Here is an 18314-nt window from a genome sequence, read left to right on the forward strand (position 1 = left end):
ATATAAATTATTATTATTATTATTATTAATACGACAGCTCCGTGGGAATGAGAATGTCCCCTTCTCTTCCTCCAATACCACATACTTCTGACAAACAGTATTACGTAGCAAATTATGGCTCATGGCTCTGGGGTAAACCGTTCTCATTGATTGATGTAATTGGACATTAACCTGAAATTAAGAAGATTTTAACCTACTGATTAGCAGCAAGTTGAAAAGTTTATTATTATTTTTTTTTCTTATGTTTTTTCATACTTTTCTTGCCTATTTCTTGAAAACCTGTCAAAGTGTTTACTTTATTTTTTTTTTAGCTTTTTTAGATAATTAACTAACTTATTGACTTATACACTTATGCAGTTGAAAACAGCGCTAGAGATGGCAGCCTCCAGTGCTTGGCTCTCCAGTGTTTGTACTGTTTTTGTTAGTTTTTCCATTTTTTTTTTCCCCCATTCTCAAACACAATCAGATTTGCCAAGGATGAACTGCTGAACATTCGGCAGAACACACCACAAAATCTTCTACCGGATTTCTATTATTCGGATGTTTTGCTGAATGTTGTAGTTGGTGGAGCAGCTGCACTGATCAAGCACTTCAGGACGCGCAGACTTGGGTAAGAGAGTTGGGCACAAATGTGAAGCTAAGGAAGAGTGGATTTTGAATGCTGTTGCCTAGCATCCATCTGGAGAATCTCCACTCTCTACCCCAAAAAAATTGTAACATTTCTTCTACTCTCCAGGACAAAGTGCACGTGAGCTCAGCTTTAAAGAAAACTTGCTGAGCAGATCACAGACACTTTACCACAACACCCGGACTTTTAATCATTCTTGGGGACTTTAATAAAGAAAATATTCCCCATGAACTGCGGAAATACAGACAGCATGTCACATGTCCCACCAGAGAGAGTAATATATTGGATCACTGTTATACCACAATGAAGGATGCAAATTACTCCATCCCACGAGCAGCTTTAGGCCTCTCTGTTCACTGCATAGTTCATCATATACCGACCTACATGCAGATACTGAAATCAGCTAAACATATATTGAGAACTATGGTTCACTGCAAAACTCAGACAGCTCTGCCAGGCCAAAGAATATACTCACAGAAATGGGGGACAGATTAGTGTATAAACCGGCCAAATACACACTGGGAATTGAGATCAGAGAGACAAAGAGGAACTATACTGGTAAGCTAAAGAAATAATTATTTTCCAGTGATCCTGTTTCAGTGTTTAAACATCTGAAATTTATCACCAATTACAAGACACCATCACCCAGCGTTGTGGAAAATAAACAACTTGGCAGATGATCTGAATGAGTTTTATTGTTTGATGAAAAAAACACCATTCAAACTTCCTGCAACCTCCTGAAGTGGGACAGTCACATTGAATCTATTGTTAAAAAGGCCCGGCTGAGGAAGTTCAACCTGCCACAGGAGCTGCTTAAACAGTTCTTCTCTGCCATCAGTGAATCCATCCTCAGCACTTCTATTACTGTCTGGTTCAGCACTGCTACCAAATCTGTCCTCAGAAGACTATGTTGGATAGTCCAGACTGCTGAGCGAATCATCGGTCCAACCCTCCCTTCTGTCCAAGAGCTGCATTCATCCAGAGTTAGCAAAAGGGCAAACAAAATCACTCTGGACCCTTCACATTCAGCACACTCCTCCTTTGAACTGCTGCCATTTGGTTGGCACTACAGAGCTCTGAGCACCAGAACGGCCAGACACAGGAACAGTTTCTTTCCTCAGGCAAGCCATCTCATGAACACCTGACATTAAATCTTGGAACACACAACACTGCATACATACTTGTTTACATTTCACATTTGTACATATCATATCTGTACATCATAACTGTCTATATTATATTTTGTGTTTTTGCTTTTTAATATATTGTCTATTTTACTATTTGTATTATTCTATGTCCTGTCATTGTCCCTGTCATTCTGTTGCACCATGAAGCTTCTGTTACTAAAACAACTTGTAAACAAACTCCTTGTACTGTATGTGTAAACATACATGTCAACAAAGTTCTGATTCTGATTATGAGAACAGAGGGAATTTCAATCATTTTGCATATATGAACAGATGTGTAAAACATTCTGAATGGATAGAACAGTACCTAGCTACAGTAGTTGTGCAAAAGTAGTTTTTTTTTATCATTTTCTTTCTTCTTTTTTTTTTTTTTGAGAACAAGCTGGCTACAGTTGACAGTGATGATCTCTGCCAGAGAGCCTGTAAGTGGTAGAGAACTGAACTTGGCTTTACAGAGAAAAGTGCCACTCTTGAGAAATAACTTTTGTCATTGTGAGAACACTCTTCCCAGACCGTGGCCGTTCATCTAATGGTTGTGGGGAGTGTTATGAATGAACTAACCAGTAGAGTTGATGCAGGACACTCCGTCTGGGGCCAGCGAGAGCTCTTCATCACAGTAGCACACCATGCCCTCAGAGGTCTCGTGGCAATCTCCTGACTCACAGTGACTGCAATTCTGCACTGGGTTGATAATAACTTCACCGTCACCTTCCATTCCTGTAAATGACATTACCGTATCATACTTATGGGATGTTGAAATGCAGCAGAAAAGCCTGAGGCTTATAATCAGAAAAATGATTGGCTTTGGATCCCCACAGGGGTGAGTTCACCACTGTGCCCTTAAGCAAGGCACTTAATCCAGGTGTTTCCAGGACGATTGTCCCTTAAGTATGTGTCCTGAAGTTTTCTTTTTGGAATTGTTTGACCATAGGCCTCATTGATCTGAGTTAATGCACTCTAGTGTTTGAGTGAAAAGTTGAATAGTCTAAGAAAAAAAAAATAAAAAGCATAGGCCCAGTAGGCACAAACAAATTTTTATGCACGCATGAGGTGGTTTCTCAGACAATGCGAAAGGAATAATTTGCAAAACTGTATTTACAGGTCACATGGCATATTTATAAAGTCATATGAACATTCTTCAATGTACTATAACCTCCAAGGAACACTTCATATATGGCCGCTCTCCAGTATAAGGGGGCTTTCCCTACCATTAATGCTTAGACAATTTACACAGCACACGTCAGCGGTGCAGTGTGGCTTAGATACAGACACTAAAGCTGATTGCGGCCAGTCTAGTCAATGTTATGTGTTTATTTCAGCCACGCCACACACGTTTCTGAAGCTTCTCTCTGTCCTGCTTCTGTAAAGATACATGCTTATGCCTCTTTTGAATAAATATGTCAAAAAAAAAATATCAAAATCCCACCAAAATCAGTTGCCATCACTTATTGCGAGAGGTAAAATATTTATTTATAAAAAAAAAAAAAAACTTATAAAATAAGTTTTGCATAAATCTGTAATGAAAATGCGCCTAGTCAGGCATGCAGTTAACTGCATCTAAAAAGATATATAAAACACACCCTAATTGAAAGAAAACAAGTTGATTAAATGATTGAATCCAATGTTTGGTAACAGTATACAGTAGTATAACAAGCAATTTATAAGCAATTTTTCTTCTTTTTTTGACCAGGAACCACACGTAAAAAAAAAAAAAAAAAAAAAAAAAAAAAAAAAAACCTTTAGTCTCACTGTGAATATCCATCCAGTCTTTTTCTGGTCCCAAAACTTCTGGATCATGGCACTGATGTGTACAATTTGTTATTTATTCACCACTGAATGCTTTGGGGAAGTAGTTTATAGTTCTGAGATTTACAGTATAATTTCATAATGCATTATTTTCAAAGTTTTCAAACTGTTATTCTTCCTCATAATTTGACTTCCTCAAGAAGATAAATTGACCCATTATTACAGAAGACTGAAACAAATTATATAACTTTTGTATTAAGTCTTTCGCTACGAAGAAAACTTCTTGATCATCCAATCCTACTCTATTCCCAATGCTGGAGATGATTTTCATTACTTGCAGCCTTGGAAAGCCCGTTACGTTACAGCATCATGGGGCCTAAGAGGGACTGTAAGTAACTATATCATTATTTTGGTGACCCTCAACTTTAGGTACAACTTCAACTGACTATAGAGATGGACTATACCACTAACAGCCCTCTATCATACATACATCTGTTTTCCAAGACGTCTTTTATTGACATGAATATTTCACTGCAAATAATTTGCTATTCACATTGAACTCTCCACAGAAATGTGAAATTAGTTTTTGAAATGTATTTAAGCCCTTAATGCCAATTATAAAGTCGTCCTAACTGCATCCTAACTTGTGTACTTGTATAAATTTGTATACACTTTTGTGTGAAATATATGTATGGAATATTCTCTGACATTTTGCAACATAAATAAACATAAAAAAATAAAAACATAAAAATTGAATTAAAAAAATAAATTGTGCAATGTCGGACATTTCATTACATGTATATGATTGGAAGGGGCTTATCAGGCTTATCTTATAAACTTCACATTAGATTAGAGGACCGAGTATAAAGTGCATGGTGTACATAAAATGGGGCATGACTAAAGAATTCTCCTACCTTTGAGTGGCTCCAGGTACATTTCCCCATCAGGACTTATGAATGATGTTCCATCATCTCCATCCTTTCTAGGGTCATTATCATGCCAGGCACTGCCCCCTATGGTCAGGGAGGTAAGAACAGTAACATAATAAAACACAAAAAAACAACGTATATAATAAAAAGGCTAAAATTCAGTCTAACCTCTGTATCCTCCACCTCCTCCACCAGCCGTGCAGGCCCCTCCACCACCTCCAAAACCTCCTCGGGTTTTCCAGCCCATGTTTTGACAGGGTTCTCCGCCCTGACCTCCCAAAATGAGTGATCTACCCCCTTGAGGAACAGGGGCAATATCATCCCAGCCTCCACCACCACCTGAAATCCACAAGGCCACAAAAATCATAAAAATGTCATTAAAAGACACTTGTGCAAGATTTCAGTTTCTGTGCTTGTATATATATATATATATATATATATATATATATATATATATATATATATATATATATATATATATATATATGTATATATATATATATATCCTCCAACATAACTATGAATGCAGTATGGCACAGAGATTTCTCCAGAGAAAATATTCTCCTATGAACATCCACATTCCTCTAAAGCAGGTCAGTGCTGTTGCTTAGCATGAAGATGTTCAAATAAAAACGTCAAAGCTGTCCCATTCTGCTAACTCTCTAATGGTTTCTTAGCAGAACATGCTTTGCTGGGGAAAAAATACTAATAAATACAACAAAAACACTCAACAGTCAAGTTTTGAATGGAGAATTTTTTTAGAGACAACTTTCAACAAGAAAAGCATGTTTGGAAGGTTACTAGGGTGTTCAGTGGGGTTGCAAGGCATTTCTGACATTTCTGTACACATCCTACTGGAAATGGTGGAAACATGATGAATGTAATTAAAGTGGAGGTTTTGTAAATAGAGCACAATAGGGGAGCTGGCCTTTGAAAAGAGTGCCATTGATAGAAGCCATACTGAGTGCTCAGCAGGACACAACCAAAACACGCACAACACAATGACAAGCAGAAACTTGATGAACACACACACGTCATTAATTGTGTAGTCTGGAAAGCAGAGCACACTATTATAACAGTACTGTTGTTATCATCAGTTAGCCAAAAAGCTCACAAGCACATACTTTTTTGATGAATAAATGTCAAGAATATCCAAGATCCAGTATTCTAAGACTAATTTTCCGCCTCAGTCTTATTCAGACACTGCTATAAAGAATTTGAATAAACCAGCTCAAAATCATATTGAATCTCAGGCTGAATAAAGGACTATTTTGAAGCCTAGCAGAAAATAAAATTACTATGTCCATGTCCAGGAAGAAAAGCCTGGGGGAACAGCATTTTTTTTTTCTTTCCTCATTTTAATCAAACCTGATATCCTGGTAAACAAAAACATAGTTCCAACTGTATGTTTTGCTTCACTGCTATTGTGAGCTGTTTGCTAGAAGGAGTAACACACACTAATCCAGTAATCCATTTGCCTAACAGATATATTATACAGGCAATCTGTCATTTATTACAAAACTGTTGAGGTTACCTGCAGCGCCTGAGTTTCCATTGCGGCCAGGGATGCTGGCATCCCTGTCCATCACTTCCTCTGGGGTTTCTGATTGGCTGCTGTAGCCACGGCCTCCACCTCCAGCAGCAATGAGTAGCGGAATGTGGACTCCATTCACCACCTGTAACCAATGGAATCATTAAATGTGAAACTACATTTTTTACAGTGTAAAACTTACGATTGTCACTGAAATGTGAGGTGCCATGATGCTACTGTAGGGTTGCCATGGTGTTTCTATGCTAAGGTGTTACTGTGTAGTTTCTGCAGTGCTCGGGGTGATTGCAGATGGAACCTAGTTTTAAATACTCTTCATGGCGAGAAACTCAAAATAAAGAAAACTGAGGGAGAGTTCACTGAAGAATAAACATTTTATTCATCAGTTACTCACTGTCAAAATGTTCCAAACGTGCATGAGTTTCCTCGTTCTGTTAAACACATAATAAGATATTTTGAAGAATGTTGATGACCAAACAGTAGATGACAGTCATCGGTGTCAATATCATTTTTTATTTTATTGTTTCTAGTGAAGTCAATGGCTACCGTCAACTATTTGATCAACGACATTCTTCAAAATTCTGATGACAGAATTTAAGTTTTTGGGTGAACTATCCCAAATAATCCCAACTAATAGATGGACCCATTTAAATGTACAAATGTTGGAAATATCCAATTGAAAATGTTTTTTTATATAGTGTTACCTTGAAGATGTAGGTGCCTCCTCCTCCCCCACCACCTCCTCCCTTAAGCTGGGTTTTATTGGTAGAGGGTCCTTGCTGCTCCCTGCAGATCCGGTTCAAACTAGGCACCATCTAAGAAAGATCATAATATATATATATATAATGAAATGAAATATCATACGTGATCCTTTCATGATTTACTAGATGCTAATCATACTAAATTTTTTTTAAATGAGAGCACAAGGATGTATTGGTAGAAAGGATCACTCACATTAGGGCAAGCGTCCTCTCCCTTCTGTCCAACTAGAATATACAGCAGCTCATCCTTCTGTAGCAGGAAGTCTCCGGTCATGTACACCCCATGTGACTTGTGGACAGCCTGCACACTGCGTCCACCAGCTGCTCCGTACGCCGTGATCCTTAATCCAAGACAAATATGAAGCAGTCCTTCACTCACTTTTTACAGGGATGAAACCAACAAATTTCTAATTACTATCATTGACTTTTAGTGGCTACACTATCAGAGAACTATGGATGACATGAAAGCTTGTTCCTAAACATTGGAAGCTACCCTTGCAGTGTACTGCATACAAAATCACCATCCAAATTGAGAAGGCCAAGTCCCAGTGGATTTTGATATGAGCAGGTTTAAGACAACGTTTTTTGTTTTAGTTGTTTTCTTTAAAATGGCATTATACATTTATATTGTGAGAAACATTCTTCTTTAATTGCCATACTTTCCAGAAAACAAGTTACACTAGACTATAAATCAAAAATTTGAACTGCAAATTTATATATATGTGTGAGAGAGAGAGATGGAGAGGCTTTAATTCCAAACAATGTTTATTATAAATGGTAAGTATAAAAAAAATCAAGTTTAAGTATGCGCTACACAAATATACCTTGCCTCATGTACTTCTCACATTCTGCAAAAAATCTAATGTGGGTTATTTTTATTTTTTATTTATTTATTTATTTATTTATTTATTTGCATGTGATTGATGTTAAAGGGAGGGTGAAATGCTCGTTTTCACTCAATATCCTGTTAATCTTGAGTACCTATAGAGTAGTACTGCATCCTTCACAACTCCAAAAAGTCTTTAGTTTTATTATATTCATAAGAGAAAGATAGTCTGTATCGATTTTTCCTGGAAAAACACGACCTGCTGGAGGCGTGACGTGTGGGCGGAGCTAAAGAATCACGAGCGCGAGTAGGCTTTTACGTTGAAAGCGTTTGGAAGCTGTGACTTTACCGTGAGGACGAAACCAACCAAAACAAACCATGGCAAACAGTCAGATTCAGCCGTTTATTTATGATCCAGAATCAGATCCCGAGGCTGAAACTGAACGAGAGCAGCAGCAGTAACGACTCGCTCCGAGCGGGGCTCGAACCCGGGTCTCCGATGGGAGGCGGACGCACTAACAAGGAGGCAGAGATATTTGAAGCAGTTTTACTCACCGCCTACGGTTCCAACACACGATCGTGACCCTTTTTCGTTGGGATTGCATCATCCTTAAGAAATAAACGATACGCAAATCCGTCGTCAAACTGGGCCTTGTTTGTAAAACAAGCATCTTCGAAATGCAGGGAACAAACAAAAACACTTGCACAACTCCGTTGATGCTCTGTAAAAATAAACTCCATCCACTGGTCCCTTAATGCTGTTTCTCTTTTGGTAATCTGTGCAGGGTTGCCTTGCCCTGGCAACCAATAAAACACTTCTTTTGTGACATTTCGCGACACTCTCGCTCTGATCAGTGAATGTCTGTGCTCTCAGTGCTCTGCTCTACGGGAGCGCACGCTCTTCCGGCAGAAGTGCCCTAGGACCCGTATAAGGAAATTACGCTCCATCTAACGTCACACAGACCCATACTCGAAAAAAAACTTTCCGAAACTTGTGACAAACCGGAAGGAGTATTTTTGGAACAAAAATACTCCTTCAAACGTACAACTTAATTTTTGAAACTTTGTCCATGTTTAGCGTTGGAATCCAACTCTTTAACAGTGTAAAAAACTCAGTATGCATGAAATAGCATTTCACCCCCCCTTTAAATGCACTTCATATAATAAAAAAAGTGACATATGTTATACAAAACATGGTAGATCAAAGTATCTGTGATGGTATTTTACTATATATGCAGTCAGTGTTTCTCACTACTCCATCAGCCATCTTGGATGGATTGTTTGGGCTGTAGTTTTATGCCCCCAACCCAACAAGGCTACTTCCTTACAATGCCATCTCAGTATTTGGCCAACTGACACATTTCAGCAGACAGCATAATATTGCATTCTGAAACAGCATTTGCATCAGAAGCATGTATTAAAACGGCAGGCAGCTAACTTTGAACAGAGCCGAGGATAAAAAAAAATCTGTTTTCTTTACAAACTTTTGCTTAGTGAATGTCATCGTCAGTCTGGGTTCTACTGAAGCAATGCTGCTGATGAAATGGGTTTTCTCATTCCTCTTGCTCCACAGACAACAATTTACCTGAATGACTTGACACGCTTGATAACAGGCAGCAACTGTGACAAAGAAAAATGTTTTCCCATTTCATGGTCGAAAAAAGTAACTACTAAACTCAACAGACGCTCAACAACAGGATATTTTGACTTGTGTTGGTCAGGACATTATGTGTGTGTGTGTGCACCTGTATTTCCTTGTCTCTGGGACCCGCCACATCTGGATGCCCTTGAATGATCCCTTAGTGCCTACAGTGACACTGACATTGGTGTTGCGGTAAAAGTTACTGCACTGAGTCGGCGTTGGACCGTCCTGTCCTGTTGCTCCGCATGTGTGGAATATCCACCTGACAGCTGAAAAAACACACACATTCCCACACACACAGCAAATGTATTATTAGCTTTGTGAATTAACAATTTGTCTTATTCAGACAGTAAGAGAGAGAGTGAGAGAGAGAGGAATCTCCACTACTTATCTGATGCAAAACTTGGACAAAACAAGTCGGTACTCTTTTAGGTTGATTAGAAAAATAACAATACTAATAAAAAAAAAAAAAATGGAAGAGCTATATCATGTGTTTGGCAGACTGGACAGTCACTAAGCCATAGGTAATTTATGATTTTTCTCTTCTTAGCTGAATACCTGTAGAATTTTTTTCACATACCTGAAGATAGCACCACATGAAGCGTACATTCATTGCTAAATGTCAAATGAACTTATTAAAGAGAGGAATTAGGTTCTGATTGAGTTGACTTCACTAATACTGACAAGATAGACTAGGCTCACATCCAACAGATTCTAATGATTAAAGTATATTACAGGAATATTACACCACATTTCATTTTATTTCTGACATTTTTATCACCAAAGAAGCTACAACAAAGACTGAAGGCTGATCCACGCTATCTTCATGCGCTATTTATTTTCTTTGTTTGTCGTTTTCTACAAAAGTGGACATTTGCTGCATACCCTAGTTAAAAAGAACTACAATTTGTATACTTTTGTAAAGAGTACTCATTACAGAAATTCATAAAAAATAATTCAATTAAAAGAATGAGGTTTCAAAAGTTTTCTCAGTGTGAGACAATCATGGCAGAATTTTTATTTTTGGGTGAACTATGCCTTCGAGTACTAACTTGATGTGCATTTTGCCAATTTGTTGCATGTTAACACCCTTAGGAGACAATTAAAATTAAGTGCAATTAAAACTGTTGGCTGAAATTTATTTTATTGATTCACTGACAAAACTCAAATTAAAAAAACACTGACACAACCAGCTTATATAATGACCAACAATCTCAAAAAAGCAGAGATGAGTATAATCAGGAACTGGTAATCTACTAACAATGCAGGTGCAAAATGGGTTAAGACATGCATTTTAGGGGTGTCAATAGTGCAGATATCAGGAAACAGATTTCCTCAAAACTCGCATCATTCATTTTAATACTTTCCTCTCTAAAATTGCAGGTCTAAGAGGGAAACTCCTACAAATGCATATGCAATAAAGTCAGCCACATAAATAATAGTCCACAATTTTTCTTTTTTTTTTTTTTTTTTTTTCACTGTGTGTCTTTAGTAAATACTCTGCTGGTGCAAGCTGTTAGTATATCTGACCCTAAATGTAATATCAAATAACAAAATTACAATCAAATATTTAGCATGTGCTTCAGTATGTTGGTCAGCACGTCAGAATAAGTGTAGTATTTTATTTATGAAAAAGTCAATTATTTAAACAATGAAAACAGTTATTTGAAATGTACTTTGAAGTAAAACTTAAAGTGCATTTTGTATTCAAGTACAGAAAACATCATGAAAGTGCACTGTCTTTAAGTAAGGTCAGACTTTTTATTTCATAAAAATTATATAATCTTCAATATATATATATATATATATATATATATATATATATATATATATATATTTTTTTTACATATACTTCTAAAATTTAAATGCAATTCAATTAACTTCTTTTTCACTTCTTTCACAAGGGTATATTGGAGGTTGGATCCAATCAAATGGCCACCGTATCCAATTTTTAAAATTAGAAATATACCAATATACATATACCCTGGCAAAATAGACCTCTTCCCATGCAGTGGTGTTGTTCTAGTCAAGTCTGCAAACAAAACAACAGAATAAAAGTGTATTTCCTTGCCAGGAACCTACAGAGATCTGTAATTAGATCTGGAGATAAAGGAAAGTTTGAGTTGTAAGAGAGGTTTGCACCAGACAAATATCTCCATTTATGGTCTTATACAATTTCCTTTTATTTGAATTCTTGCAGGTCTGACTGGTGAAAATGGCTGAGTCATCGGTAGCTGAGGTTAGCGGCCCTTCTCTTTTTTCCTCATCAGAAGAAGCAATCACGCAGACAAAGTCAGAGGTAGTAATCAAGGAGACACAAGCCGAGGGAGTGGATCTGACAGAAGAACATGCTCCCTCTCTCCACAACACTACACATTTGAATCAGCGTAAGGCAAATTACCCATTCAAATCTTCAACCAAAATGAGATGCCCTGGTGGCAAAGGGAGAAATCGCCACTCGAGGACAGACAGTGAGAGGGCAAGAACATACAAGGTAAAAATAGAGATGGCAAGAGGAAAAGCAGAGACATGACAGACAATTTGTGTATTAAACACATCAAAACATTTTCAAAGCTGTATCAATTATCCATGACCGAATCAAGGGAAGATTGATGTGCTGCTTGATTTCCCTTTGAGTTTATAGAAAACAGCTGGCGGGAACAGAACTAGAGTGTGTTTGGAGGAAAGTGTTTGTGTTTAATTATTAACTGCATTGAGCAGTGGTGGTTTTGAACAGATCAGAAATGACAGGTTAAAACTAGACATAGGTGGTAAGACCAAGATATATTATTATATACATCTTATCGCTGGAAAGCCAATATATATAGTGTTGTGTATAGAATAAATAACTATGTGGTAATGCCCAATCCAGTAAATTATCCTTATTATTTATAACTTGTATTAATGTATCATAAGCCTAACCTTAGTGTAAAAACAGTTACATATGCAACACTGTATGTGACTGAATTAATATTATGTATATAAGGATTATGTGATTGGATGAGTTATAACTGCTGTAAAATAATGCCAGTTTAAATGCATGCATGACTCCCCACTGGTTCTGTATTTTAATTGTACACAACAATGCCCCCTTTGTACGTTCTTATTCATGTTGACTTTATTTTTATTTATTTTTTTCATTGATCAATTGACCACAGAATAACAGCACTGCAAATTTACCATCTGTTGACATTTTTCAACTGTTGCACAATGTGTATTATCATAACCACAAACTCATAACTGCAAATGAGACTCAAAAATCCCAAACACTTCACAGACAGCATTCAGTTTGTTGATCAAAATGTTGATGAAACTGTATTCATAATTAACAAAGATTGTTCATAACAAGTAATGACATCTGTACAGTACAGTACATAGTCCATTCAAGGAATGTCTGATGTCTGACACAAAGTTGTGTTTTCATATTTCATGAAAAATATTATTAAATGTGAGTTATGCCATTAACCTATCAATGCAATAATCTTGTTTGCAAATGATCAGTAAATTGGTCTGTCTATATAATTTGGGATTGGTAAAATGATGATGATGATGATGATGATGATGATGATGATAATAATTATTATTATTATTGTTACTTTACTGTTTAAAAAGAAAACATTATACAATGTTAACATTAACAAATATTATATATATATATATATATATATATATATATATATATATATATATATATATATATATATATATATATATATATATATATATATATATATATATATATATATATATATATATATTTTTTTTTTTTTTTTTTTTTTTTAAGTGTACACTTCTGTACGGTCACTTTTGATGAGTTTAATGCATCTTTCATAACTAAAAGAAGTAATTTATTAAAAATAAAAATAAATGAATAGACTGGAGAATCACTCTATTCAAAAACCAACACTACTGAAAAAAGTAATTAAACGGACCTCAATGCAAGCACATTTCAAGCACATCTTTTTTTTTTTTTAAATATGAAAAATCAAAGCAAAATGGTAAAAAGAAATGAAGCTTTATTATTACCCTAAGCTGAAAGGACCTTACATACGCCCCCTCTCCACCACATGTAACACTTTACAGAGCTACAAAGATGAAAAAAAATAAAAATAAAAATGAGGTGTTGACAGGAAAATGTCAAAATGAAAAGTCAGTTTAATAGAAAATTCAGCACTGAATCTTCCTCCTTTAGTGTCAGCTGAGCTACACCAGAGAACAGCCTGTGTGAATGAAGCTTTCTAATGAGTCTTGATGAATAGCAGATTAGCTGCACGTTCAGATTTATTAAGGCTGAAACGGCATGGGAGTCATTTCACAAACACTCAAGCACATCATATTGATAAATGGCCATGCTCCAATGAGCACGAACACAAGAGGAACACCTGTATATTACATGAGCAAGCAGATCAGTCTTCCCAGCGCTGGTGGCATTTGGTAGGACATTTTCAAAGGTCATGTGCTAGACAGCTGATCTTATAAATGATCTGTGCATTTTCAATAGACAATCAGGCTAATGTGAAGCGATGTTTTACAATACAGCCTTTATGAGCAATTCTGATCATTTGAAAGCATTAATGTGACATTCCAACTTTCACATTTGGTTTGAGTACAGAAAGGCACCTACATTTGTCTGCCACAAACACATTTAAGAGTCTAGAAGAATGCGAGCTGTTTTTGAAAGCAATTAGAGACGATCAGCCATGCACAATTCATTATACTATAATAAATGTGATCAAGGCCGTGAAAAGATGCAAATAATTTATCATCAGTAGCACTTCACTTCCACTATTACAGATTATGACATGACTTGTGTTCCAGAGGTGATTTCAAGCAGACTTATTATTATTCCATCGTTTGCACCCAAGTTTCGAAAGACACATTTCCACTGACTAAACCACCTGAACTCTGAAGTCATACTGACTCAGATATGCACCAAAAGCACCCTTAGAAGCTACAACCAGCCTTTCAACACTGTTTGATTTCAAGAAAATGGTGTGGCAATAGCCCAGTAGATGGCACACTTTCTTTTCACTCCAGTGCACTTCCATGACAGAGAGAGAGAGAGACAGTATCTGAGCCTCTGTTCATAAGCATTCATCTTCTGTATCCATTAGAAGTCCAACATATTTGGTTTACTCAAGCATTTCAACAATTTCAGTATGCTCAGAAGGAATTACGTGGTCTGGACCTTGAATTAGGTGCTCTGATGTCTGCAGTGCATAACTCATAACTTGCTGTGAAAACAAAGATTCCAGAGTTTTTATAAAGCATGATTCTACCATTTCTGGAATTTGGTGTTGTTTGGATCATGGCATTTGTGTTGTCAAAATATGCATTTCGCATCATTTGAGAAACTGATTGGCATGTGTTTCAATTAGCATGATCCCAAGAACAATAGGTTGACACCTAGGTTATTATATATGTTGTATGTTGATTTTCTATTGCAATTAATTTAGAAAACAAATTATTATAATTTATTTACATGAACATCAGAAAATAATTTTGTTTTGTTTTGCTTTTTAATCACGTTAACATGCAGTATGTAATTGGTGCACACTTTAGTCTTGATATTACATTTTTGGTTAATTTCTCCACAGTGTAATTTATCTGATTTCTCTATCTCTCTCTCTCTCTCTCTCTCTCTCTCTCTCTCTCTCTCTTTATTGCTGTTATTGCATGTCAATCAGACAGCTTCTTCTAAACTTACTGATTTGGGTAGGTGTATGAGAGTAGTTTAAAACATTGAGCAATGACAAAAAAAATGTGTTTGTTTTGGTGCTCGTCTAATGTCTCGTTTCAGTACAACAGCAAGAATAGCTGTGGACTGCACCAGACTCGAACTTGGGGCAAATTTCAGTCAGAACAAGCTAGTTAAAAGTTAGAAACGACTCAAAAAAAGACAAACAGCTCAAACAGACATGAAACTAGCCAAAACTCACATTCTGTAGACGCTCCAGGCTCCAGTACTGTGGTGGTCTTGATGTCCTTATTGCTTGGTGAGAACAGCACTTGCGTGGGGTTTGTGGGAGCCACCGGAGGAAATTCTCCATTGGCTGAAATTGAGAGAAAGGACACATTACATTGTTGTGGTCCAACAATACTCCTGCAGCTAGAGAAAATGTTGCAAGGATTGTTAAAGCACAGTTATAAGCCTATAGACAATAGCTGTATTTTGACTCAATAAAAAAGTAATTTTAGATCTAAAGCTGGTAATGGTATCCATATCTTTGTCTTAAGAATTGTTTAAATAAATGAGACATGCACTGAAAAATCGCTCAACTGTTTGCATATCTTTCAAATGTTTATGATATGCTAATACTTTTGCTTGCTGATTATGTAGGAGTCTCAAATGGGTGAACACTTGACCTAGATTTCTTGACACTTAACAGGGAAAATTCAGTGTCACAATATCACAATAAAGTAATTTCCTAAAAATGCACACCACAGTGGCAATTGGCAATTGGCAAAACTGAACATATAAGCCTGATGTCTTTGCATTTCATGAGGATTTTTCTGCTTTTTTCACTGTTTGACTGGATTTGACATTTCCATCACCTCTTATCATGTGGTTTAATGGACAGGCACTCTTGGTGCTTAAACATGCAGAATAAAGAGCATTTGGGTCAAAACATGTATTATAATTTTATACCAACTGCATTTCCCAGTTCTTGATTCTGGGCTGCAGATGTGTTGATTGTTTAGCTATGAAGTAGTCCGGGATTGTTAACTGCATAGCATTGGCAAATCAAATTTCAGTTTTGCACCGCTTTAAGAGATGGTCCACGGTTCAGAAAACATGAAAAACATTTATATGTGTTGACCGTGGTATAAGCAGAATACCTGAGTTTATTGCATTATTGAAAATTATTGCTTACTGTTATGGGTCAGGGTGATTTTCGAAGAATTCTTCAAAATCTCAGGAGGATAAAACAGAAAAAACAGATCTGACAGAAACAAATATTTAACCGTTTGTCTTCAAAGAGTTTCTAGACAGTTTTAGATTAATTACGAAGCATATTATACTTGTACGACATACAACACTGACTACCACATCTCCACAAAAGTAGACAACCACCACCAGTGGAGTCGAGAGTTTAGTTCATATTTCTTAATTACTATGACAAGCCGCATGAGCTTCTGCATTGTTCCAATTGTCAGCTCACTGTGAAGACAAATCATCCTGTTCCCCCAAATGTACCTGCTCAGACAATACTGTGAAAAATGCTTCCTCTCATGATCTCCATCCTTTAATCATTGCTTTAAAAATACTCATCTACACCCACAAAACTCCCGCACCTCTCTGACTGGAGTTGGCATCATTCATCACAATCTGGACTCCCTGTTGCAAGAGCCTTCCCATGATGCACCCTGTCGAAGATTTATTTTCTGTCGTCCCATTTTAGGAACCAAGAAGGAATTTGATCTGTTGAAATCATATCTCTGAGACACCCTGCCTTGTGTCTCATGCAAAAATCAAAAACAAAAAACAAAAAAGAAATGGAGAAAAATGTTTTTATCTTTCACAATTAACAGACTAAATTAAATAATTCAGTAGTTACTTAAGGAGTTGTCTTAAAAAGATACAAAAATTGATTATTTAGGTACACCTTGGTAGTACTGGGTCCATATTGACCTGACAGCATCATGCAGATTTTGTAGATTTATGAACATCTATTCCACCACATCGCTTCGAGATCTGTGTCTCTGAAGGCCAGTATGGTGTGCTCATTGACATCATGTTCAAGAAACCAGTCTGAGATGATCTGAACTTTGTGCCATGGCCCATTATACTGCGGGAAGTAGCCATTATAAGATGAGTATACAGTGGTCATAAAGGGATTGACATGGTCAGCAACAATACTCAGGTAGTCTGTGGCATTTAAATAATAAAGTGCCCCAAAATGTTCCAAAAAATACTCCCCAGACCATTACAACACCACCAGCAGATCCAACAGCTTTTGCTTATCCTGTGTGAATTGTAGCCTCAGTTTCCTGTTTTTAGCTGACAAAAGTGGCACCCAGAGTGGTAGTCTTCTGCTGTAGCCCATCTGTTACAACCACTGGATTGTAACAAGTGGTTATTTGAGTTACTGTTGCCTTTCTATCAGCTCGAACCAGCCTGACCATTATCCTCTGACCTCTGGAATCAACAAGGCATTTCACCCACATAACTGCTGCTCACTGGATATTTTCTTTTTCAGACCATTCTCTGTAAACTACTTGTGAAAATCCCATAGATCAGCAATTTGTGAAATACTCAGACCAACCCAACCAGCACCAAAAACCATGCCACATTCAAAGTAATTTAAATCACCTTTCTTCCACCTTTCTTCTGATGCTTCATCAGATCATCTAGAGCATGTGTACAAGCCTAAACCACTGAGTTGCTGCCATTTGATTGGCTGATTAGATATTTGTGCTAATGAGCAGTTGAACGGATGTATGTACTGCCATTTTTATCTATATTTATTGAAAGGGAGGACCAAAAATCATGGTGAGAAAAAAAGATCATATTTCTAAAATACCAATCTGTACTATACACTCAATTGTTACTTTTTATGAAATAAACTATCCAGATAATACTGCTGTACCTAGCAGACAGTCATCCTACATAGAAATTGAACCACTTGTAGTGTAGTTCATTGATTTTTGTTGATCCCAACGCAATTATTTTTTGAAATTGTTTTGCACTGCTCATTTGCAGTCTAGACATGGTGATATATGTGATGTGACTGTCTTAGGGAAGGGCAAGGTTTTTCGGTTGGATTTGTTAATGCATAAATGAGATAAATAGAATAATGCATGCCGCTTACCTGATTTCAACTGAAGCATAGAGTATAAATTTAAAAAGTGACATTCTAAATTAAACTTTTTAAAAAATGACTTAATATGCTACGTGTAATGGATTACCTATAACATTAATGTGTAGTAACCACTAGGCAATGTCTTTGACAATTCATATATTTTATGTGTGGTTGTCCATGAGTCAATGAGTGGTTTGACTGCAGCAGGACACACTGCAGTAGACAACTTTGGTTGGTGGTCA

The 18314-nt window shown here is 36.6% G+C and overlaps 1 protein-coding gene across 1 annotated transcript in view; it reads right to left on the reverse strand.

Moving 5' to 3' along the window:
* The window catches only part of LOC127933196 (ALK tyrosine kinase receptor-like), a 52621-nt gene that overhangs the window by 21542 nt on the left and 12765 nt on the right, over positions 1 to 18314 (reverse strand). The window contains exons 3-10 of the mRNA XM_052529996.1: positions 15208 to 15321; positions 9372 to 9537; positions 6994 to 7141; positions 6744 to 6854; positions 6025 to 6166; positions 4659 to 4829; positions 4476 to 4574; positions 2377 to 2532 (exon numbers count right to left, since the gene is read on the reverse strand). Of these exons, the coding sequence (XP_052385956.1) occupies positions 2377 to 2532; positions 4476 to 4574; positions 4659 to 4829; positions 6025 to 6166; positions 6744 to 6854; positions 6994 to 7141; positions 9372 to 9537; positions 15208 to 15321 (1107 nt within the window). The remainder of the gene's footprint in view (positions 1 to 2376; positions 2533 to 4475; positions 4575 to 4658; positions 4830 to 6024; positions 6167 to 6743; positions 6855 to 6993; positions 7142 to 9371; positions 9538 to 15207; positions 15322 to 18314) is intronic.

Source organism: Carassius gibelio, chromosome A17, assembly GCF_023724105.1.
Source record: "Carassius gibelio isolate Cgi1373 ecotype wild population from Czech Republic chromosome A17, carGib1.2-hapl.c, whole genome shotgun sequence".
Classification (NCBI taxonomy): domain Eukaryota; kingdom Metazoa; phylum Chordata; class Actinopteri; order Cypriniformes; family Cyprinidae; genus Carassius; species Carassius gibelio.